This window comes from Syngnathus typhle, linkage group LG12 (assembly GCF_033458585.1).
Source record: "Syngnathus typhle isolate RoL2023-S1 ecotype Sweden linkage group LG12, RoL_Styp_1.0, whole genome shotgun sequence".
Taxonomy (NCBI): domain Eukaryota; kingdom Metazoa; phylum Chordata; class Actinopteri; order Syngnathiformes; family Syngnathidae; genus Syngnathus; species Syngnathus typhle.
In genome coordinates this window covers 5,561,595-5,586,609 of record NC_083749.1, presented here as the reverse complement: position 1 = coordinate 5,586,609, position 25,015 = coordinate 5,561,595, and the positions used below count along the sequence as shown (strand labels likewise).

Below are 25,015 nucleotides of genomic sequence, written 5' to 3'. Positions count from 1 at the left end.
AACATGTTCATTTCAGCTCTTTATGTTCCTTATTGAAACAGACACAAGATCTCACAGTCCCGCCAGCCAGCCAGCAAAGTAGTCGGGACCGCCAACGGACCAACCGCCATCCCCTAATCTCAACCCCCCTACCCCCCCTATCCCCTTTTATTGCTAATCCATTGTGTTGGTCATTGTCATGTGATCATGTGTGACCCGAGCAGCCGTGGTAGTGACTTTTGACGTCTGTCTACAGAAGGCGTTGGGGAATTTTTTCCTTCTCAGAGGCCATTTCTGCTCTATTAAGTTCTTGAATAATTTTGGGGAACCAAATTATCAAATGTGTTTGGCATACAATGGATTTTTGGAGCTGCATGTCGGGCCATATATGGCCCACAGGCTCTATGTTGCCCACCGCTGCAGCACAGAATAAAACCAAAAGCTTCTATCTCTCTCTCTCACTCTCTCACCTTTCAAAAACACAAACTTCAATAATTTAAAACATGCTAACAATGATAGAACACTAACTAGTTTATATGACTGTACAGTACTCAATTAAATATGTTTGATTCCCAGTTAACTGAGCAGACTATCTCATTAGCTAAAAAGAGAAAGTGGATCCATATGTTCATGAACCTCATGGCACTTTAACAAATGTAAGGTGGCACCCATAGCAGTTGTTGAGGGCCTCAGGGGGGTCATCCTTTTCTGGAGAACTCACCCCATATCCGTGAAGCTTATATGAATATAAGACATAGCACAGATACTTATCACGTCTTTATTACTAAAACCACCACCGACGTTGTCATCAGGCTCCTCTCAATTTCCCGCCTGATGCCTCACATGTCCTCCCCCTGGCGCCCCTGGCCCTCGCAAGGCCTCTGGTCGATCTATCTATGTGGCCCTGCACTGACTCCTCATTAACACATGAATACAGGGGAGGAAAGAGACTGCGAAGGCTTGGACGCCAACAGAAGGCAGAACCATTTGCAATTCAAACCTCTGACTGACCCTTTAGCACAGACACACATATGCATGCACACCCACTTTGTACCCCACTAGCTCCAGAACTGTCACCAGTATGACTGAGCATCTATATAAAGAGGCAGATGTGGATTCACACAGCCATGTCATACTTGACTATTGAAATAGTTCAACACCAACTAATTTTTGATTAATTTCATAGAATAATTGATAGAAAACCAAGTACTGTATTGGAAATTGTGTTTTTGCTGACAATAATAGTAGAAGTCTAAATATTAGAATTGTGTGACTGAGTGTTTAACATTTAAATAAGTCAACTATATTTATTATAAATAATTGACTTGTTTTAAGATAATAATGCATTAAACTAAAACAAATGATAGTTGTTAGAAAATAGTTTTGTACATATTTATCTTCCCAAATATTTTTAATCATGTTTAATAAAATAAAGATTTTTCCAAGATAAAAATCCTAAAATCGTTCGTTGTTTCGTAAAACGGAAATTGACGTCTGTTCATTGCGTCACGCCTTACAACGCCCCCCACCCTCCCGCGCGTAACACGCGTCACTTCCTGCATATGCCGACAAGATGGCTGCACCCGTAGCTATACATCTGGAGTTTGGGTAGGTCTTTCAAAACCCTTCGCGACTCTTTATTGTGTTTCCAAACGAACCCCGGATTTTTTTTAGTGGGAGGAAACGACACCACGCAATAGTTCCAGTAGTTATTGTTTCATAGTTACACTTCTGTGTAGTTTAAGAAGACGTAAAGCGGTGGAGAAGCTAGCTATAAATTAGCTGTGTTTGTAGCCTCGAGCTGTTTCCGTCAACCTGACTTGCTCTGCCAGAAAGATTAGAGCTTCTTCACCGGTTGGAAAGGTGTGTAAATACGATAATCTTGTGATTTCTAATATACTGACACGGTAATGCCAGATGAACTGCATATTTGTGTGTATTTAGAAGATTAGTTTTCCCAAATGCGGAGAAGAAGAAAATGATTCTTGCCGTCATAAATAACGTGCTCTTTCAACCTGGATTATTTTTGTATACTTATCACCTTAAATGGTGAGTAAGTCTGTTTGCAATACTTTTTTGTGGACTCTTTGTGGTGAAATAATACATGTATTATAGGAATACCATTTTTCAGTTTTTTTTTTTTTTTTTTTAAACTATGGCTTGAATGTGTATTTCGTCAATCTACCGCATTCATATTTACTTTGAATATGGATAGTTTGTTTTATGACAGAAAAATCTAATGTTTCTATTTCTTTTCCAGTGGAGGAGCAGAGCTTCTTTTTGGTGGTGTGAAGGAACATCATGTCACTCTTCCAAGCCATGAAGAACCTTGTGAGTGTCTCTCCACACTATTGTTTGTCTTCATAGACAAGTCAAGATTGTTATTAATAATAATAAATATTATTAATGGTATTTGTCCATGCAAGCACTGGTGGAGGTAGAATAAAAAATATATATTGAGAGACGCAATGTCAGCCAATCACAGCCGCATTGGGTTAAAAAGGCCAACGTGATGAAGGTGTAAGCATACTAGGCCTCTACATTTTTATGTCCGTGTGTTACTCATCTTAAACATACATAAGCTATAAAGCGTCGGGTATATATTTCCTATATCCATCTTGCCCTTATATGTCTCTCTCTTTCTTCCTCCTATTGTCCCTGACGAGTAGTGCCAGAGTGTGAACGGAGGCAGTAAAAAAGGCAGTAAAGAAGACTCAAAGGGTTTGTGTGGCTTTACAAGAGTGGAATTAGGGTTCATCCTCCTAGTCCTCTTATTTCATTTTTTTTTTTTGTCCATGTTCATTTCTAGAGGACAACAAAACACAGATAAGAAAATCCACCGAAGGGAATTCCCTAAGACTAAAGTCAGGACCTTGCTCTTTAGCTGCAGGGTTCCACGCAGGTTGGAATGAACGCGGGAGAAATAAGTGTCATATTGGTTTTGGAGCAAACAAAGGACGAGCAGCCGTGACGCTAGTGTTACCACGGTGACGACGACACAAAAGTTGACCAGAGAAGGGAATGTTTAAGACGATATAACCTTAGTGCACCACGCCACACCACTCGTGTGCGTTTATACGTGTGTGTAATATATGACCCAGATATAGGATGTCGCATGTCAATAACTGGTTCAATTCAAAAACACATTGAGTAAAATATTGTCACGTTTTTTAGTTTGTGTCATTTCAATTTTTATACTAAAGCCCACAAATCACCTACTTGTTTTTGTTTTTTTTTGATTTACAGAAATAAACTTTTCACTAAAATGCTCATTTTAACATCCAGTTTCTTCCATATAATTTTAATTATTGTAGTCTGTGTGTGTGTGTGTGTGTTGGCGGAGTGGCGTTTGAAGGGGCGGGGTGGGTTAGGGCAAATATAATTGCTTCTGAATCCTTCTTATTTCTCTGTGACCCCAGCCGGTGATTGATGACCCTCGACTGAAAGACCCCGCCCCCACTCTCCTCTCTCCTACGCACGCACACAAGCGAAAACCCCCAATGGTCTGGGGGTCTCGTCGTTTTTACATCAGTGGAAAGATGGATCACTCGTAGTCACACGACCGTCATAATCGGTCAAAGAAAGCCCCCCCCCGCCCTAAAAAAAAAATAGACAGCACTGGCAGTGATTGGCCGGTCTTATGAAAAGAAGAAAAACACTCAGCATTGGCGGTTTTGAATCTCCATCAAAATGGCGCCTTTTCTCTCCCCTCGCTTCTCCTTCCCGGCACCCACACGGCGATAAACTCCCATGATGCACGGCAAGGACGTGTGACGCACTTTCTCCCCTTTACTCGTTCGCTCATGTCCATTTTGTTTTATCAGCGCTCATTCCCGGCGACGATGGCGACGTCCGTGTTCTCCCCCTCTGTACTCACCTTTCGTCAGAACGACACCACATATATTTACTCTACATTAGGCTGCCTTTTCGGGTTTAATCTGAACTAGCAGCCATTAACGGCAACGCCATTAAAACCCCCCCCCCCGCGCCCCCTCGCCATGGCTTGTTTCTATTTTAGGGCACAGTTTGAATGATGGCCGTGTCTTCCTGGAGGAGGAGAGCAGGTTTTATTGGGAGGAAGGTGGGGGGGTAGATGAAAAGCAAAATGGGGGCCGAGTGGTAATGATGGAGAAAAGCACAAACAGTCGATAGCGGAGAAAGTGAGGAAAAAGGAGAAGGGGTCTGACTGCAAAGGAGTTATGACTTTTCTGCTGATTACTTCTGTTTTTAGGCCTGCAGGTGTGTGTGTGTGTGTGTGTAGCTTTAGGTACACTTGCACAATCTAGTGAGCGCTACCAAAATGTCACCTTAAAATAAGAGAAAGGTGTTCATTTCTTTCCCCCAAGACTGTTTAATTGAACAATATGTTTCATAGAGGGGGAACGCATCATATTGTACTAAGATGTCTCTAATATTTTGTTTACTGTGTGTATGTGTGTGTGTGTTTGGGCCCAAAACACTCGCATTGTTATACGTCTGCCTTATAGCACTGCAGTGAAAATGAACATTACTCGCGTAGGTACATTCGCAAACACACACATTCGCGCTGACACTCTCTCCCACGCACATGCACACACACGTGACACTTGACAGGTAGCGCTGCAAATCATATTTGCACCATTTTTGATTCACTGTGCGCTAAATTTTATTTTTGTTGATACTGTTTTTATTTACACTGATGCAAGCTTTAATTGTGTTGATTTTCTTTTCTGAAGAGGAACATTTAATCTATATGAACAGATAGTTGCCATAAAAAAGGCAGAAATAAATTGCTTTTTTATGTGATATTTCAAAGATTGTTTTTGTTCTTGTTAATGATTTTAAACCAATTTATTTTCATATTGTGTTGCCTTCCATTGCTGCTGCGTCACAGCGTGAATCGACTGATACCTTCTCCCTACCTTGCTTCACCTCGTCATACCTTCGCCCCACCTCTTCTCTTTTCCTTTCTCTTCTTTTTTTTTATCCTCTCTTGCCATCATTTGGATGCGCTTGTGACAAGGGCCACATTTAGTTCCCGAATGCATTCGATCTAGCTAATCATGCAATTATATGTATGCATGATAAACATTTTTTTTTTTTTCCAATCATATTTTTTCCTAATATTAGTTTTTGTCGATTGACAGAAAGAAATCCTCGCATAAGAATTGTGTGGTGTGACTTTTACTCGTACACGAGTGTAATCATTTTGTCTTAGAAAACACACACATTTAACATAAAGCTAATATATTCATTGGGCGATGGCGTTTAGCAAGGTGGGGGGGGGTTGCTTGCATTTATCCTAAAAGTGCTCATTGTCGCCCGGTCTGAGCGCGGCTTATCCCTTTGTCGACGGGGTCAGCGTCGCCGCAGATGAGGTCGTGCTCATTCAATGCCAGCCACGATGGCGTTCAATCCCGGTCGCCTTTGACTCTAACAAAGAAAACAATCAAGCTTGCGTAAACAATCTGTACACTGGTATGATGTGTGCTTGCTTTCAAATGTTGTTCTAGCTTCGTCATCAAGTGCAGTTGCCACACAAACAGCTGCTCTTATTCTTCTCAGTCTCCCTGATGTTGTAAATACGTACGTTGATATTATCAGCCGTGTAATTCTTGATGATTCTTATGTGCTGCCGCTGTCCACTTAGCTGCTGTAAAACCAAAATCTCCCCACTGCGGGACTACTAAAGCCTCATCTATTCTATTCTAGTCTGAGCAAGGTGATCAATGTCACCCTTGGCCATTGACATTAGCCTTCCCCACCCCACCCCACCCCCCCCTCAACGCCAACACATGAACTCATACATATACATGCGGCCACGTCCCGCCTGGTGCCTCCGTCCCGTCGCGTCACATCGACCAGGAGGCTGGAAAGCACGCACCTTGACCTCTCACCCCTGACCTCTGTTGTCTGCCTTTTTTTTTTTTTTTTGCAGGGGATATGAAGCAGCTGCTGGTGTGGATCCGACTCAACCTGCTCAAGGAGCGGCCTGAGCTCTTTGTCCAGGGCGACTCTGTGTGAGTTGTGTTGTCATTGTACTGTTTCTCAAAAGCCGGTAAGGATACGTAGCGTCATTAGAGATCGCTGGCTGCAGAACCGTCTGAGTTTTACGGCGTGCCTTTGCGGACCACTATTTATAGCATCACCTGACCACGGAACAGAGCGAGCACACCTATAAAGCTGCTCCGTTAGTCGTAAGCGTGTGTATTGTCTCCTTTCATCAAGCCGTTTTTATGACCTCTATCGTTTTGTGATCATTTTACAGTTGTTGTTGTTCTTCTGTACTTTAATGTCATATCGACACATATGACGCACACAGATGTACTGTGTGTGTGTGTGTGTGTGTCTGTGTCATGTGTCCATCATTACCGTTAACCTTGCCCCTCCCATCCTCTCCCTCCCACACTTGTTTAAAAGCCTCATCAGGATGTATGTGATGCTTCTGGCTCTCCATTAATTTCAACTGACATTTTGATTCCCTTCATAATCTCTATGTTTACTCTCTTCCATTAAATTTCATTTAAGAAATAGAATGGGGAAACTGAGACTGACATGGAACTCTCTACCATAATGTTGCAATATAAATGTAAAGATAAATATTATGAATATAAACATCAATTATATATATGTATGTATATATAAAAGTGTGCATATATATACAATATAATAATATAATATATAATATATATATTATATATAATATATAATACATATAATGGTAACTATATATATATATATATATATAGCACATGCCACAATATATATATATATATATATGATGGTAACAGTACCACTGTGCTCATTTGTGTTTCCTGCTTCTGCTGTATATCCCGTGTTGTTTGCATTACACCCCACAAAAAAAAAAAAAAAAGACCACACACATGCAATGCAAGGGGCTCCTGAGGTGCCCCTGAGTGTTGAATGGTGGGATGAAGGGTGTTGTCTTTGTCTTACATTTCTCTAATATTGTCATAGTTCCAGTTTTTTTTTTATTCACCATCTTAAAAAAAAAAAGTCTCTTTTTAATTGGGTTTTTGTCCACACACATTCTTCATTATTCTCAATGTGGAAAATTGGTTACATCTTTACATGCTTATAATAAAAAATCACATTAAGTATTTAAGATATTTACGCTATAAAAATAATCTTAAAAATCTCCAATAGCTTTAGAAGGAAATAAGTGTTAAATATTTGTAAAATAATGTGAGAAAATGTTGTTTTTTTGGTTTTTACATATATGCAAAATTTTAAAAATGCTCCCATCCATCTTGTATTCAAATAGCTAGTTTACATTCTTTATAGTTTAGCTTTTGCACATATTGAAGTATATTATGATCCCCACCTTTACCTGTGTGATTCATTACCCCTTCCCTGCCCCCCCCCCCCCCTCCTTCCTCCATCACCGCGGCCATTATAGGAGACCTGGGATCTTGGTGCTGATCAACGATTCAGACTGGGAGCTAATGGTGAGCACTGCCAAATTTGTAGCCTTTCTTCACATCTGGTTGTTCGACAGAGCAAAGGGAGCAAAGCTACGGCCCGTGGGCCATATGTGGCTCTACCAAAGCATTTGTTGTGATACAAAAAAACAACTACAACTTCAGAGGAAGTTTTATTTAGAAAGAATCTCAAAACATTTAAGCAACAAATACATCAGACATTTTTGACATCTTTGTTGTCGAGGAGTATTGCGGGCACCCGGCCTCCATTTTGTGCCATGCGTGGTGCCTCACAGTATGCTTGCGTGTCACAATTAGAAGATGAGCACAAAGGCTAATCTGTATACCGGCGGAAGGCTTTCATTGTGATCCCTATAGGTCAACCGCATTTGATGCCTGACCTTGTAGACACACACACACTCTTCTTAGACGATTCTGTGTGCACAAGCCCCATTCATGGGCAATATGTTTGTATTGACACAAGGATATTTACTGTGTTATGTTGTGGGGCCTCCAGGGCGAGTTGGACTACCGCCTGCAAGAGCGAGACAACGTCGTGTTTATTTCCACTTTGCATGGAGGATAGAATACACACAGACGCATTCATGGACACATTATATCCTGCTTTCCTCATTCACATCCCAACAAAGCTGAATCCCATTGGACGTTGCATCAGACCGCCGAGGTGATGGATGGTCCTTAGGAGCCTGAGGGGATCTCAGAAATGGCTACCAAGCTTTCTGATAGGAATCTTGGAGGACTGTTTTTCTTTTTTTGTCTGGCAGAAGGTTCTCCCAGGTGGACACTGTGCCATACAAAATTATTCTCACATCACCATTGGGTGTTTTATTTCTACGCATTATTCATATTTTCCCTCCGTTTTAATATAAACATAATATTTTTAAAACTCCACAAATAAAATGAATTTGTTTTAGAATGAATTAATAGCAGGAGAAATGCCACTTTTGTTGTTAGTTTGCCATTTACCAATTAAATTAAATCATCATGAAATAACATTTATTGACTAACAGGAGAAATGTTACTGATATTACAAGGGTGCCATTTACCAATTGAATTATGCCCCCCATTGTCGGTTATTTTCCCCTACTTTTGTCCATTGTAGTTCTTTTTTTAATTTTGGTAAATGTAAACAGGAATGCAGTTTTTGCCATTATGACAAGGTGGCATTTATCAATAAATAAACACAAACATTATTTGAGTCCCCAATGTAGTTTCAAATCGTGTCAAATGTATTGTTCTTTTTGTACTATAGAATCAAATTTTACAAATCACAAACCCATCGTCATTTAAACATCATTTTGTGGTTCCCAGAAAGTGACAACTCTGTATCATGTTAGCTTTATTTCAATTTTGTTTTTAATTCAGGCCATAACATTCTCATAACATAATTGAGTCTCCCTCATAGTTTTTCCATCAGTGTATAATTCCAGTTGTCATTTTACCTAAGGAAAAACAGCTTAAACACAATATGTATATCCATGTTTACCATCCTAATTTTTCAAATGTAAAACTTCTTTAGTTACCAAATTAAAAACTCTTTATATTTCGTTATTTACAGTCCCCTTTAGTAACATAACAGCACCACAATAGTGCTCAGTGTGTTTACTTGTAAGGCCTTGTCAAATGCTTTATTTTCTAAATAAATTAATTGATCTGAAAACTGTTTTTGTGTTTTACTTCACACCGTTTTTTCCTGTTGTAAAATTGTACATGCTGTTATTTTATGGTCACTTGAGGGACATTTTTTGCCTGCTCAAGGCCTGTTGCGGAACCATCCAAGACACGTGTGTTTGTGTGAGTGTGTGTCCGCGCGTGCGCCCTCGTGTGTGTGTGTGTGTGTGTGTGTTCCAGGATGACTGCGGGAGGTCGAGGTGTCGCCTCGGGCTGCCCTCTTCTACGAACGCTCCTACCCCCCCCCCCCCCTCTTTTTTGCAGAAAAAAATATCTTTCCTGTAAGTTCCTATTTTGCAACGAGTTGGCGTCTGAGAATAAGCTGAAAAGGAAATGCAAATGAGTGCGCGAGGGCCTCATTGGAAACCAAAGAGATCGTTTCAATTATGTTTTTTTCCCAAAGGGGGCAGTCATTTCCCGTTTTGCTGTACTTAATTCCTTTAAGAGTTATGCATTGTTAAAATTATGATTTGTTAATTTGCATGCATTTGGAGTGCAGCATGCATGCACACTCAACGTGGATGATTGGCATGCATTAAGTTTCTTCTGTCGATCTATTAGGAAATATATATAAAGCACATGCCAAGCATAGATGAATACAGTTTAAATATTTTTTTTACCTCCAGTGTTAAATAAGGTAAAACAAATCAATGTAGTTTAAAACCTGATTGCTTTTTTTGTGTGTGCATAAAGCAACATTTTCCATCAGCAAGACACAAAACAAAACACATTTTTACTCGCATGCAAAGGTTTCTGTGAATCGTTTTTACACATACGCGGTGATTGTGATTCACGTTTTAATTAAATCCTAAAATAAGTTAGTGTGTGTGCGCTCCAGATCAACAAAATTATAAATATATTATACAAGAAATTACTTCCCAGGTTTATAGCATTTTATTTTTTTTAAGTTGTCATTATTTGGAGTGACAATAATGCATTCAAATAAATACAAATATAGCCTATTGCTAAATCACGTCTCGTCAGGCCTACACTGTTTAAGACATTTACACATCCCAGTGTAACGAATTACATCTATTGCATGACCTATGGTCAATATGTTTTAAAAACATTTAAGCTTTTTTTTGCTAATTTTGCAGGACGGTGCATGGTGAGATTAGTGGGGGGGGTTATTTGGTGCTGAATGTGCGTCACTTGCTCGCAGGGCGGCCTGTCAGCATTCAACTTACTGCTTTTCTACTATTTGCCAAACCAAAGTCGATACATCGACGCCCCCCCACTCAATATTTGCCATTTAAAGCAAACAGCCTTGATTAGATGTTCGACAAAGTGTAAATACCAATCGGGGGGCGGCCCAAGACGTCCCCCCCTCCCTGAACGCATCACGAGACCTGTGCCCGTTCGCTAAATTGTCACCCCTTGTCCAAACTAACAAAATAACACATTTCCAACCTTTTTTCCCCCCCTTCCTCCTTTTTCTTACCTGCAGTGACACTAAAGGAAAGGCCTCGACGTGACGTGATGAATGCGAGTCTGCAGCAACAGATGTCCATACACAATTCTTGGTGGTCGTACTGGAGTGGACGCAAGAATTGCGTTTGGACAATCAGCCGCTAAAAGACCCCACTTGTCCTCACGGGAAGGTAACGATGCTTCAAATATCATTTAATGGGTAGCTTTTCGATGAGGTTTCCCCTAATGTGCATATTCTCACCCACTCATAGTCAGGACACTAAACATTTTTGCTGTCATTAGAAAACATAGCAAATGGACTTTTTGCAAAACTAAGTTAGCTTTAAGTCAATGCACATTTCTGGAGCAGCATTTGCCGCTTAAAATAAAATAAAAAACACAGTCCTTAACGTGAAATAGAAATGAGCATTTTCATTTGCCCTAAAAGATTAATAAAGTCCATTTAGAGGACGCCATTTGTGCACCTGTCATTGGTTCACTTCCAGACGCACAAAGGCTTTCCCATTGGAAGAAGAAGGCCAAAGGGGGGAGAAAATCCTTCCCCGTTTAAAGGAGAAACGCGCCGCTGCAGGTGTCTTCGGGATTTTAACCCCAAAACGTCTTCACAAATGAAATATCACACTCTTAGCTCCCTCTTTTTTGAGCGCGTCGTTGCTTCACTTCCCTGCTGCGTTCAAGTGCCCCTCGTGCGTCGTTGCGTTCGAACGTCGCCCAGAAAAAAAGCAAAAAAAAAAAAAAAAAGGTGCAGCTTCGTCCTTGCAAAATGCCCCCTCCCCTTTTTTCCCCTTCCACGCCATCCTTTCCTCGTGGGTGTCGAGCTGTGACTGGGTGCGTGTCGGTGTGCCCCGCTGCCTTTTTCTTGCTTCAACAATACCAGAGAGAGAGAGAGTGGGGGAGAGAGTGAGTGGGGGAGAAAGAAGGGGCAAAAAAAAAAAAAAACGACGCAAGGCGCAGGGAGGAGCGCGGAGAGCCTCCTCGCTTGGTACTGAATTTGAATAACACCACGGGGTGATAAATGTCCATTGTACTGCTTAAGTCATGAATCTCGGCTGTCCTCTGTGACACACGCACGCCAGCCAACAGCTGCGATGAGAAACCAGCAGCTCCTCTTAAAGACACAACAACCGTTTTTTCTTCTCGCCCCCTTTGCTCATCCCTCTTTAATTCTTTTTTTTTTTTTTCTCAAATCAGAGAGATTACAATCCTGACAGTGTTTACTCGGTGGCCCGCACTGCATGACGTGTCAGTGTGCCTCTTGCAGCCAGGCACTTGCCACATAAAGTGGTGCCTTCAAGCGCCATGTGCAGCCATTCTGCAGAGAAGAGAGGAGATTTGTGTATTAAGCAGGGCTCCTTGTTGGCTAAAGAACAAGTGCATTATGGGAGGTGACAGAAGACGTGTTGTCAAATTGAGCAACTTTGTCCTTATGGATGATTGCGCCACGTGTGCAGCTGTCAGAGGATTTGACAATGTGTTTATTATTGTGCAGCATCATTTGGGCTCGGAGGTGTTTTGGAAAATTCCGAGTTTGAGTATTCACACTTGCGTACTCACGACCTTCAGTACTCTTGATAGATCAAAATTAATTTAACACAATGATAAATGATGACGTTCTTTGTAATGCATTTGATGATTTGCACATGTCAAACTGACACATTATAGCGGCTACTACAGGTAAGGAGGACTTACTTGATGTTGGGCATTTTCTTTTTGCCTTCAGTCACGGTGGCTGGTATCGGCAGCGTCCGCGAGTACCTGATACCTTCATATAATTCCAGTATCGGACCGATACGATACCTGGTATTAGTACTCGCCCATCTTTACTTTTTACTAAGTACCACCAAAGGAAATAATTAGCTCTTCAATTACCAACATAATAACCAATACTGAAAAAGAAATAGTGAAGTAGGTCCAAATATTCACCAAAAACACGGGAGAGGTTGCGGTTGCTAAAATGCGTAACATTATTCTAAGCCATTAACATTTTACATAATTTGAACATAAATATTAAATATAGGAAAATTTAAACTTAAATATAAGAAAATTACCTCAATAAATGTTTTAAAACATTTTTGAAAATATTAAACGCAAATGTATTAAATGTAATACTAGTCATACTTGTGCTGTTGATAAAAGTTTCAAGTGGCAGTCAAGTAAAAAAATTCCATGACAAAAAACAAAAATCTAATATTCATATAGAACTGTGGCTATAAGTGAAGTGTTGAGAGACTCTGTTGCCAACATGGATGGGTGCTGTAAATCACTCCCAACAGCCTTTCAAAATGTCCACACGCTGTCTTTTAATCAAACCTCTTTCCTGTCTTTGTCAATCCGATGCTTTTGATAATTACGCCATGTTTTTGTGGTTCATAAATAAATGATGCTGCAGAATTTGGCTGCAGTTTTGCTAGATGTGGCTAAAGGCTTTTTTCGCCCTTTCGGGTGTACTTAATAAAGTGTCTCAGCACTTTCTAACGCTGCAGCATTTGTTTGATGCGTACAATCTCCCCCCGTCCCTTTTACTTCTTCTTCTCTCCTCTCTCTTGTGTCTCTAATAAATCATCCTGACTGATCCCGCCCTGGGCGCAGGGGGTCCTCCTCTTTAAAGCTCAATCCACCCCCTCCTCCTTCTCCCCTTTTCATCTCTGTGAAGAAACCGAGTTAACCTCTGCTGATCCACGGGGCCAGAGCCCCTCTCCAGCTTCAACCCACCTCTCATTCATCCAGCCAGTCACTCATTCATTGCTCTTTTCTTGCAGGTTGCAAAAAGTGGTGAAAAGCAAACCGCGCGTCCTCCACTTCCTCGCTTTGCCCTTTTCATGAGCCGACTCCTCCTGAGGCGGGAGAACCCAGTAAGTCAAGAGGCTTCCACTTTCACTCGCACCTCTTTGCCGCTGGGGTTTTGAGAGCTTTCACCTCGTAGCTACATTAAACGTCACGTTGGGAAGAACGCGCCAAAGCATCTGCTGCTTTTTCGCAAAGTAATTCCAGAGCATTTCAGTCTTATATTAAGTTGTGAATTTCTTCTCTTTACATTTTTTTTTCTCTTTCATTTTCTTTCCTTGTAATATTATATAGGTCTGGTAAAATTCTAACTTTTTCCCTCACATATTTACAACTTCAATTTTGTGCAATCATAACTTTGTTCGTTAAAATTATAACTTTTTTCTCGTAACATTCCACAATATTTGCACGTTTAGGCTTATTTTCTACATTACAACTTTATTGTCATAGAATTAAAACTTTTTTTTTAAATGACAACTTTAATGTTTATTAGCTAGTAGTCATAGATTGCTGAAAAAAAAGTGACGTTTTGAATTTATTTCATCAAGTGGTTGCAGAAAAAAAACCTCATCTTTCCTCAGATTAATTTTTTAAATTAGATGTATGTGTATCCAGACGATTTTTATCTTATGCAACCAATTGATCAAATAAAATTGAATAAATCCAACAAAAACAAATTTCACCGTAATAGTATTTTTTTTCCTTCATTGTGGCTCTAACACTCACTATTTAATGAGATTAAAACAATCAAGTATCTTTGTCTAAGTAGCAACAGTGACAAAGAAAATGTGAGGGCTCAGTCCGGCACGTTGAATGAAGGCCTTTTGGCTGAGCGCCTTTTATGGTAACCGATGCTCTTGGTGGTGTATAGTGGCCGTGTGTGTGTGTACACACAGAAGCAGTAGGGGACTGCTGGGCTCCACGCGGGGACCACTGTGCCTCTCCCCATTCACAAATCAATGTTTAACCCGCTGGCTAAAAGGTTTGGCAGGGGAGAGGGAGGCCCAGTCGGCAGGGTGGGCTATCAGACCATCCCGTGGAGGGATAGAAGGGAGACAAAAGCCGCATGGGAATTCTTGGGCCGAACCTCATCGGGTGAAGGCATCTTCATCCTACTGCTGACTATGAGGTTGTGCTAAGAGTGGGGTAATCTGCGTGAAGCGTTAAATACCCTCTCGGTACACTGATTTTGTGGTTAGCACTGTTGTGTCATAAAAACGTGGTTCCCTGCACGTCAGGAAAAAGTAGAAGAGAAACAGATTTCAGCTCGTTATATTGTCCCCATCATCTTCAAGGCTATTTACGAGATCTATTTACACACTGCTGTTTTGGTTAGCAACAGAGTTCCAAAGGGCTCATTAATTAAACTATTTAATGCTCATGTGTGAACAATAGTGTCATTGAACTGAAATAATTACAGTTACAACCTGGTTTTGTCCTGATGGGAAAAGAGGCGTGTTTATTTTTCTTAAGCAGCTGACAAACTGGTCCTGTACTTAAAAAATGTCCAGTAAAAAAAAAAAAAAAGTTTGAACTTTATTTAATCAACCTTATTCTACTATGTTTGATTGGATTTTATTTGTTGGAATCTAAATTTGATTTACAAATAATTCAATGATTGCTTCGACAAACACTTATATAAAGCTTTGTTGTTGCTAGGCAGAGTCCACAGGTCTCAAATGTAACTGCCCTGCTGACCAATAAAAAAAAATAACACTAATGAGATTTACACAATAGTCTCACAATTAAAACCATCTGTATTAAATATAAAAAACGTACTGGAAAGCAGGAAAACGGCATCTGGTGTCTGCCAAATAAATCCAGGAAGAATTAGCTCATGGTATAATGTCTCACATTAAAGGATTAAAAGTGACTCTTTCCTCCAACCTCACTCCCCTTCTTCCCCACTTCACGCCCCCACTCATCCACAGCACCCATACAAACACACCTTCCTTCCTCCCCCCAGCTCGCATGCCATGACATTGGCTGCACTGTTGCCTAGCAACCAGGGCGGATGGACAGCGTCATCCGGGGAGTAACAGCGCTAATGTAAAGCTGCTCCCCTATACATCAAGTTTATATCTTCATCTGCAATTTATTTATTTATGCTAAACTTAGCGACATGAATCGTTTCAGGCCATTTCATCATGAATAATATGCAGGCCTTCAAGTATTTCCAATGCATTTTAAATTCAATTAAATTGCTATCGCCCAGTATATAAAAAAATATAGTCAGGTATATGAAATGAGGCTTGTGAAATTTCAAGCCGTTGTCATCACTCTCAAATAGTAGGACGCGACATCCCGGCCTGCTGAAAAAAGCATGCGACTTTGCCTTCCAACTTTCTTGAGCCTAAACATGTTTGAGCTAAAAAATATATATATCCACATTAAACCACCAGTTAGCCGCCAGCTAACATTGAAAAGCAGTTAAAAGTCGTGCTGTGCTTCCATGTTGTCAGCAACTCTAACCAATCTTAAAGCATGTACAGTATAATGGATTCAGCAACAAATCTTTGGATTGACTTTACAAGGATTTGAACATAAAACATTAAATAGGGGCACCACCTGTTTTTAATGTGTTTGCATTTGTTATAGTAGCTTGAATTACTTTTGGCACACCACAAGAGCATCATGATGATGCACATGGGTAAATTGGATAAATCCTTATAAAATACACCCACACAGTCGGTGATTTTTTGAATTGTGCAAACTACTGTGATGCGTGGAATCAGTGGTCCATTGGGGAGTGGGTGTAGCCATAGAAGACAGAGCAAACGCTCCATAGCTGCTGAGTAAGAGGGTACGTGCCTCGCCTCAGACCCTGAGTGACAGCTATTGACCCGCCCCGGCCAAAAAGACGTCTCTGTGGGAACGCTATTGATTATCGCCGCGGCAATAAAGGTCCCGGAAGCTCGGGAGAATGTCATGGATCTCGGACGCCCATGCGCAGCTGATCTGAACACACACAAGAGACACATTTTAAGCTATACAAAGAAAGTGGATGGATAGCCATCGTATGGTGAGCTGGTAAGGTCACGCAAAACATAGCACAATCAGAAGCAGGGGCGCGCAAAGGATGGGGGTTGACGGGCCGGGTCAAAGTTCCAATATTATAACCTAAAAGATGTTACTATAGAAAAAAAAAGGTGCTATCTTATATAATATGTTCTATGTGCTCCTATTAGTCGTTGCTCAGTGCTCAGGTAACGACCTTGTTTTCTTAGTCATGTGACATTCGCAAACTACGCTGTGATTGGTTGTTAAAAGTTTCCATTCCAAATCGTCAAAGGGGATAAAATTATATTACTTTGTAAGAGTCAAGTCATAATACAATGAAAAAAATAAAATGAAAACATTGTTTCATTCTTTTAGTAATGTGAAAATAGTGAGAGAAAACAAGTCGTAATAAATGAAAATTAAGGAATCAATATAATGATAAAACTTAACGGCGTAAAATTGTATTGTTTTCAAACTAACTATATTGTAACAATAAACCACTTGAATTGCTAATAATATTTCATATTAGGTCAAACAATAAGGACTGAAAAGTGATATCAATACACTTAAAAAATTCCAACAATTACATTAATATAAAACCTTATTAGATTTTCATTCCAATTTCATATTTCTTGACAAAATGATATAAAAATAAAAAATATAACCCTAAAACCTTTGATCAAAGTGTGTCAAGTTTTTTCTTCTATACAATTCAACCCAATCTGCAAATTGTTTTCTGTGTAATGTGTCTAATTTAGCTGAACTCTCCCTTTAAACATGTCAGGTGCAGTCAAGTGAGTCTGTATAGATTTTCTTTAGCCAAGCAATGATGAATTTCTTTTTGTCTTGAATGCTTTCTCTAACTTTTTCCTTTTCCTTATGCCCTGCATTCACACACCCCCGCGCATTAACGCCAACGCCACCCTTGACCTCGCTGTGAAAAGTTAGCGCACCCGAGGTTGAACTCTCCCAGCTCGTTCGCAGCCACCGAACGCTGGGAAAGTGGCCCTCCTGACATACGTGTGTGTGCGCGTGTGTGTGCTGGTGTGTGAGCGTGGCGACACTCGGGGTGTCATGAAAAGGAGAGTTTTGACCCTCAACCCCTGACCTGTCCACACAAATGACCTTTTTAATGCCCAACGCTGCTATTGTCAGCCGTGGTTGCCCGGGCTTATGCTTGGAGCCCGCCAACAGAGTCCTAATTCATTATATTTTTGATATGGAGGACAATGATATCATTAAGAAAAAAAAGACATCAAGTTTCAAGAATAAAGTTGTCATATTTTCAGCTCAAAATATCACAGCAAAAAAATATTATTCAAGAAAAATGTGTAATGAAGTTAGATGATAAAGTCCCAACAAAATTAATTCTAAAAGAAAATGGTATAATATTGCAAGAATAAAGTCACATTTTGTTTCGGCTAAATGTTGCGATATTGTATGAATAAAGTTACAATATTGAAAAATAGAATGTTATGTATAATATTATGTTAAAAGAAACAAGTTGTAATATTCAATATCGTTTTTCTTAATAAGGTTGTAATATCATGATAAAAATTGACAATATTATGAGGAGAAACGTTAGCACAGTAAGCGAGAAATGATTTTCATGATGCAAGAATTATTCCAAAAAGGATTTAAATTTTGACAATGAGTTACAATATTGGGATGAAAGTTTTCATATTAGGGAAGAAATGGTGTAATGCAATTCTTGGAAAAATAGGCCAAGTGTTTGCATCAATCTGTTTATTATCATTCCCAGTTAAATCCTTTAAGCATACAACACAAAGAATCCCACGCATTGAACTACATTACGTGGGACTGCGAGCTAAATTAATATAAATGTATTTTATAGAATACAAATAACAAATAGGAGAGAGCGTGAGCGGCATTCATGGCAATGATGAGCGTGCTTTTTTTTTCTCGTGTGACGTAATCCCGACGCGTCGTATGTCGGGACCGATTTGCCACTGCAAAGGGAAAATGGGGATTTGTAATTGGTCAAACGGCGCCGCCCAGTGGCCAATTCCTGCAACTGCGGTTGTAACTGCAGCTTGTCGGTACATTTTGTTTCCACGTTGCAATACTCAAGTTTTTAAAGAATATAACTTTCTGTAGCCGAATATGTACTTTACATAATACTTTTTATTGTGACAGGAAAATATGACATTCGTTTTTTGGACTCAATCCTAGCGGTACGTGTCTCAATTTGGTGACATGGGATTAGTTGTTACATAGGCGGAACTTGTAAGGCGAGAAGAGGGGAAATGTTCGAACTTGTACGCTGGAAAAGGGAAAGGGGCTTGGAAACTTGGGAATGCCCTCTTTTCTTTTTTCCCTCTTCCTTGTGGTAACTTGGACTGCTGACGCGTCCGGCAGCTGCATGCACTCCTCCTTCCTTCTTTCCTTCCAGAAGAAAACGAAGGAGAAGCGGCACATTCGGAGCTTGTTTCGCCATGTTGCTCCGCTACGTTGTTTGTGTTTTAGGTGTCTTATTGTGCCCGTCCCGATGCTACTTCTCCGAGGAGAGATCTCCCGAGGAGTCGCGAATGCAGCTTCCGACCGTGGTGGTCGCCATCATAGCCAGGAACGCCGCTCACTCCCTGCCTTACTACCTTGGAGCTTTGGAGAGCCTCGACTACCCCAAAGATCGCATCTCGGTGTGGTGGGTATATTCATTTTGGTCTTTAAATAATTGTATTAAAGTGACAAAGTTGTATTCCCCTAGCAGCTTTCTTGCTACCAGCTCCATGTTCAGTCAAATTTCACTTTTGTGTCATCTTTGTCAAACTTAGGTTCGACGCCCAATATGGGTCTTTTTTTTTTCTTTTCTTTTAAAGTTGTCAGACCTGAATATGGTCCCATTTCTTTTTAGCAAATGCAGTTTGGATTCATATTTGTAGAAGGGATCATGTCTTTGTGGTCAGGTACTTTTTAAATTAGAAATCAAGTTTTTCTTTTGCTATAGAATTTTCTGTCCATTCTGGATGATGTCTCCCCCAAAGTCATAGACCTGAGCACGCCTGTGACCCAAGTGGGGTCAAGCAGTCTGGAAATTGATCCTGGGCTATCACAATGGAGCCGTGGTCCGCCTCACTGTTCTGAGGTTTAGGTTGTGAGTCTTTGCCATTGTAGAGTTTAGGTGAATATTGGAAATTGAAAATGCACAGAGAAGTAGGCGCACATTTGTCACATTGAGCTCATGACTCAGTCGTTGGCAAGGAGGAAAGAAGCAGTTGAAACGTCTGCTGATTTGGGCGTGCGGGTTGGATGGAGCAAACCACAGGGAAGGACTTGGAATCGCTGCCATGTTAACTTTTGTTTTAGGCCTCAGTTCAGTAGATTTGCTTGACGGCTTTTGTGATTTCTCTTTCCGAACAGTTTTCTGCAGCCAGCATGTTCCTTCTCACTCAGTCCGTATTGATTGTGTGTTTTTTTTAACCTGCATTTTGTGTGCTCCTCAGGGCTGCCACTGATCACAATGCAGATAACACCACAGCCATCCTCAAAGAGTGGCTCACCATCATGCAGAAATTTTACCATTATGTGGAGTGGAGACCCATGGAGCAACCTGTGTAAGCCTTCATTTTGACATCTTTGACTATCTCTTTGTTTGATTGTTTTTTTAATCTTCCTCGAAATGTGAATCTCAATGCCTCATTTCAGGTCCTACGCGGGAGAGATGGGTCCCAAACACTGGCCTAACACCAGATACGAGTATGTGATGAAGCTAAAGCAAGCGGCGCTTAACTTTGCCAAGAAACGCTGGGCGGACTACATCCTGGTACGCAATACAACTGACATAAACACAAATAGCGGATTGATGTTACAATTTCCCATCAATGGAGGTTTTGGTTATATTGAATTCGTTTTTATTTTTTATTTTTTAAAACGCAAGTGTGAATCAAATGACATTTTTGTTTTAGTATGCAGACACCGATAACATCCTTACCAACCCTAACGCACTCAACCTGCTGATAGCTGAGAACAAGTCAGTCATAGCTCCCATGCTGGACTCTCAGGGAGCGTACTCCAATTACTGGTGTGGAATAACACCACAGGTGAGGCCCAAGTTCAACATCTTCTCTTTAAAAAAAAAAAAAAAATAATTAAATCCTCAATATTTTTTTTAGGGCTATTATCGAAGGACAGCAGAGTATTTCCCCACCCGCCACCGTTACCGCTTGGGCTGCTTCCCTGTCCCGATGGTGCACTCCACCATGTTGCTGGACTTAAGGAAAGAGGGAATGAAGAAACTGGCTTTCTACCCTCCTCACAAGGAATACTCCTGGCCCTACGACGACATCATCGTCTTTGCCTTCTCCTGCCGAGCTGCAGGTTTAAACGCTCCACTTTGTGCCATCCTCAATAATAGTATCAGTTGATCTCAATCAGTAAAAAAATGTCTTCAGTCTTCACTTCGGTCTTCCTGTTTGTAATTATTTGTGAATTGATTACAGCGATTCAGATGTACCTGTGCAACAAGGAGCGCTACGGCTACTTGAATATCCCGGCCAAACCTCACCACACTCTTGAGGACGATCGCCTCAATTTTGTCCACGTTCACTTGGAGTCGATGAGTAAGTCTTTGTTTGGTCTTCTTCCTCTTTTACGTCACATAAAAGAATGCCGTCAATGTGTTTTGTCTGTTGTGGTTCTTCTAACAGTTGATGGCCCTCCAATGAAGCCCTCCCGATACACCCACATGTTACCCAAGCAGAGAGACCTGATGGGCTTTGATGAGGTAAATACAACTCTCCATCAATTTTACACGAAGGGAATTATTTGATTTATTTTCAAGGAGCAATAGAAACATCTACATTGTTTTGCGTTTGTGCACATTCTTATTAATATTAGGTGTCTATTGGCAGCATAACAGGGGGAAAACTTTTTCCTGTCTCGTCAGGAAAATGTTCGGAAACTTTCTTCCAGTCTGTTATGCTTGACAAGTGCATAATTCTGTTCATTTGTTTAGTTGTTTTTTCTTTGCTTTTGTTTATTAGCAAACAAATGGAATAATATGTAGAATATTTTAAAACTAAAATCCATAGCAAAAACATACTTAATTCAAATGTATTTTAAATAAAAATAATAAAAAGGCCTTTTTTTTCCGGATGAACATCCTCGCAATATTTTTGTTGTCTTCCTTAGATTTACCTGATTAATTTGCGCCGGCGCCCCGACCGCAGACAGAGGATGTTGTTCTCCCTGAATGAGCTGGAGGTCGACGTCAAGGTAGTTGACGCTGTGGATGGAAAGTGAGTACACTCTTACAGAAAGTCTCTTTGAAAGATGGGAGCACAATAAGCCCCGCCCACCCCACATCTGTGTGTCTGTGTAGTGCACTGAACAGCAGTGACATCAAAATTCTGGGGGTGGACTTACTACCGGGCTATTACGACCCATTCTCGGGACGTACTCTCACCAAAGGAGAGGTGGGCTGTTTCCTCAGCCACTTCTACATCTGGAAGGAGGTAACAAAAGCTTCATCAAAATGTCTAGATTGAAGGCTAAAGTTGTTTTCTCCAGATGGTGGACTTGCAACTGGACAAAGCTCTGGTGCTGGAGGACGACGTCCGCTTCCAGGCAAACTTTAAACGACGAGTCCTGCGGTTGATGGAGGAGGTGGAACAGGTGGAGCTGGACTGGGACCTCATGTGAGACAAATTCAAATGGCCTCATCCAATGCGAGAGGTTTTGTTTTGTCAGGAAGATTATGGATCAAGAACATGTTCATTTTGCCTTCTTTTGCCACAGATACTTTGGCAGGAAGCAGGTGAACCCGGCAAAAGAAGAAGCGGTGGACGACGTCCAGAATCTGGTAGTGGCAGACTATTCCTACTGGACTCTCTCTTACGCCATCTCCCAGCAAGGTGCCCAGAAGCTGGTCAACGCTGAGCCGCTTTCCAAGATGCTGCCCGTCGACGAATTCCTCCCCATCATGTACGACAAACATCCCAAGTACGTATTGGATTCCTTTCCATATCCTTCTTTTTTTTGTGTGGCTGCACCCGGAAATATAGAGTGTTTATTTTTTTATCAAAACACACCTTTAGATGATAATCACTACGACGCGTGTTTAACTTTTCCCAGCCGCTGTCTTCCTCCCCCTCACTTTGTTTTAATGACCCACGGCAAAACGTTAACACATGTTGTCATTGTGTTCTTTGTACCTCGCGTTATTTTTTGTTTTGCATTTGCATGCAATCCCAATCCCAGAATATCCTTCATGTCACATAGTTGGCCATCCAGCTGCAGAGTGAATGAGATACCGAAAAACACACGGAGTAAAATACTTGAGAGGCCTACTCATCAGACGGCCTGGCTGTGTCCGTTTTTCTCGAACATGTGTGGAAAAATGGATTATAGCCAGCGCCTCTGGGATTCTCATTCAACTCGCTACACTTAACCACTAAGGACTGAACAATGACAACACAGCACTTCTGAGTTCCACATTTATGTTATAATGTGGGGTTAATATTTCCCTCATTTTTTCTTTCCTCACAGCGAGGACTACAAGTCCCACTTCCCCAACAGGAATTTACAAACCTTCAGCACGCGCCCACTTCTGGTGCAGCCCTGCCATTACGCCGGCGACCCACAATGGGTGAGCGACACCGAAACGTCAACGCTGTGGGACGACGACGCGGTGCGCACAGACTGGAGGGGCTCCCACAAGACCCTAAAGGGGGGCGTACCCCCACCCGAGATGCTGTCGGCTTCCTACAAGGACGAGCTCTAAGAGGCGAGAGAGAGGTGAACACTGTCGGGACAAAGTGTTGTCGCAATCCCACCCCATGTCATGTCGACCACCCTGTGCCGTTTTAAGGTGGACTTTCCTGCAAAGCACGTTAATGGTGACATGATGGTGGTAAGGTTGACATTTTTTTATTTTGTGTTCATCAGGGACAGGTTTTCTTACACGGTGCACAAAAACATTTTGCGATTGTGACAAACTATTCATTTGTTTGTTCATAACCAAATGTACCTCGTATACTGTATCTGGAGCAGTAGTGCACTCACTTTATTAGGTACACCTACACTATCTGAAAGAGAATTAAAAAAAAAACCTTTGCAATTTTTTTTAATGAGGACACTGCAGGGGTGCCCGACGAGTTTTCCTTGCAGTTTGGCAAAATTCATCTTTTACTACCTACATTGGAGTTAAGGGTATCATTTGATTCATATTCAGTATGGTAACATTCCAAACTTCTTATTTACTTTTGCATATAGATATTTACTTTTCCACTGCACTGTTTATTATTTTTTTTTATAAACATGGCGTCTGTGTGCTAGAAGCTAAACTGCACTGTGAGTTTATTGACTAAACCAGTTGCACTTCCTGTCCCTTCCCTGATACAAGTATGTTCTGTGTGCGAAGCCAAATAATCGCCCCAACATAATTCTACCTACATTTTATTTTTCAGATTTTATATGATGCCTAACTTGTTTTGAACAGAAGTCAAGGGGGGAAAAAAAATGCAAGCTCTCCTGAGGCACACAAACTGATGTATAGAATCTGACGCTGCATCATAATCAGACATTTTTTAATATTATCCCTGTCATCCAACTAAATACTCCCAACTCCAGCTTTGATTTGAATCACCGACTTCCTCTTTAAATTCATCTCGACGGGGTTACAATTCAAGTAACTAATATTTCCGATGCTCCATAATAGATTTTGAACGCAATCACAGCGCACACACGTCAATGAAACTGGCGTTGCATTGCATTGCTTTGTTCATCTCAATGTCTTAATTTATTTGTTGTCTCACAACTTTTTCCGCTTGTCAGTGTCTTCTGTGCATCATGCATTGTGTTACAATACAAGAAAGCAACAACAATATCATAAATATCCGGAATCAAAACATTCTCATTGTCTGACTGTGACTTTTTGTTATAGATGGACAATCTTATCAGACATGAGTAAAAATATTTTTTCACACTGTTGGTAAGTTCACACATGTGAGTATTATTTTTACAAACTTGACCAATCTAAAATGTTGAAAATAACTTTGTCGGATCGGTGTTAATGATTGAACAAACATTTTTGGGGTTTTGTGGAAAGTGATATCAGAGGACTGCCATCTGTGAAATTTGCCTCCAATGACACACATTTGCACTCGATAGCACTTTCAGTCTTTATCTGCTGGGTCTATAAACAATTCTGAAATTTGAACTGGTCTGACCACATTTGCAATGAGCACACAACTAACTGTTAACTGGATCTATTCCAGTTGGTCTTAGGTTTGTATGCGGAACACCTTTGGCACAATGAGTAGTTGTGTGAACAATATTATTGTATACGCTGAAAGAGTGTGAACTCATATTGTGCAAGAGGCTAATCGACTTATTCTTATTAATGATCAACTGAAGTCTACTGAATCATGACAATTTTCTGTTGTTGCTACGCATCTGTGATAATATTTCCATTCAACCTTATTCAGGTTGCATCCATGTGTGCACTTCTCCTCCAAGCAACACCCCAGCTGCTCACATAGCCACCTATCTGGTTTGCATGACCTAGATTAATCTGGAACAGAGCGACTCCAACCGGATTGAGTGAGATTCATCCGCAAACTAAAGTAAACTAAAATAAAGGTGTTTTATTAGGTAGATTCTTTTTCTGTTTTGCAAGAACCTGGAGATGCCACAAGATGGCACTGCAGCTACACTAATAGGTGTACAGTAGCTAAGTTTAGCTTGGG

The 25,015-nt window shown here is 40.8% G+C and overlaps 2 protein-coding genes across 3 annotated transcripts; both read left to right on the top strand.

Moving 5' to 3' along the window:
- Positions 1-1,497: 1,497 nt before the first annotated feature.
- urm1 (ubiquitin related modifier 1) lies at positions 1,498-9,081 on the top strand. The gene is made up of 5 exons (XM_061293349.1): positions 1,498-1,587; positions 2,240-2,310; positions 5,897-5,978; positions 7,379-7,427; positions 7,918-9,081. The coding sequence occupies exons 1-5, from the start codon at positions 1,553-1,555 to the stop codon at positions 7,984-7,986; spliced, it is 306 nt and encodes a 101-aa protein (XP_061149333.1). The 5' UTR covers positions 1,498-1,552; the 3' UTR covers positions 7,987-9,081.
- Positions 2,251-24,177, top strand: cercam (cerebral endothelial cell adhesion molecule). 2 transcript variants are annotated; one of them, XM_061293347.1, is made up of 16 exons: positions 2,251-2,310; positions 5,897-5,978; positions 10,540-10,693; positions 13,283-13,375; positions 18,795-18,972; positions 19,772-19,882; positions 19,974-20,091; positions 20,234-20,368; positions 20,441-20,645; positions 20,768-20,887; positions 20,975-21,051; positions 21,459-21,565; positions 21,649-21,781; positions 21,837-21,964; positions 22,065-22,268; positions 22,815-24,177. In XM_061293347.1, the coding sequence occupies exons 5-16, from the start codon at positions 18,857-18,859 to the stop codon at positions 23,047-23,049; spliced, it is 1,689 nt and encodes a 562-aa protein (XP_061149331.1). In that variant the 5' UTR covers positions 2,251-2,310; positions 5,897-5,978; positions 10,540-10,693; positions 13,283-13,375; positions 18,795-18,856; the 3' UTR covers positions 23,050-24,177. The 2 variants fall into 2 exon arrangements, with proteins under 2 accessions (XP_061149331.1, XP_061149330.1); XM_061293346.1 differs by lacking the exons at positions 2,251-2,310; positions 5,897-5,978; positions 10,540-10,693; positions 13,283-13,375 and having other exon boundaries at positions 13,408-18,972.
- Positions 24,178-25,015: the final 838 nt, after the last annotated feature.

What these genes read in the sequence shown, in the direction of transcription:
- urm1 (XM_061293349.1), top strand. Translation starts at nt 1,553, where the DNA reads ATGGCTGCACCCGTAGCTATACATCTGGAGTTTGG. An exon ending in GCTATACATCTGGAGTTTGG is followed by an intron (nt 1,588 to 2,239) that starts GTAGGTCTTTCA and finishes TTTCTTTTCCAG; the next exon opens with TGGAGGAGCAGAGCTTCTTT. An exon ending in TCCAAGCCATGAAGAACCTT is followed by an intron (nt 2,311 to 5,896) that starts GTGAGTGTCTCT and finishes TTTTTTTTGCAG; the next exon opens with GGGATATGAAGCAGCTGCTG.
- cercam (XM_061293346.1), top strand. Translation starts at nt 18,764, where the DNA reads ATGTTGCTCCGCTACGTTGTTTGTGTTTTAGGTGTCTTATTGTGCCCG. An exon ending in AAAGATCGCATCTCGGTGTG is followed by an intron (nt 18,973 to 19,771) that starts GTGGGTATATTC and finishes TGTGCTCCTCAG; the next exon opens with GGCTGCCACTGATCACAATG. An exon ending in CTTCTCCTGCCGAGCTGCAG is followed by an intron (nt 20,646 to 20,767) that starts GTTTAAACGCTC and finishes AATTGATTACAG; the next exon opens with CGATTCAGATGTACCTGTGC.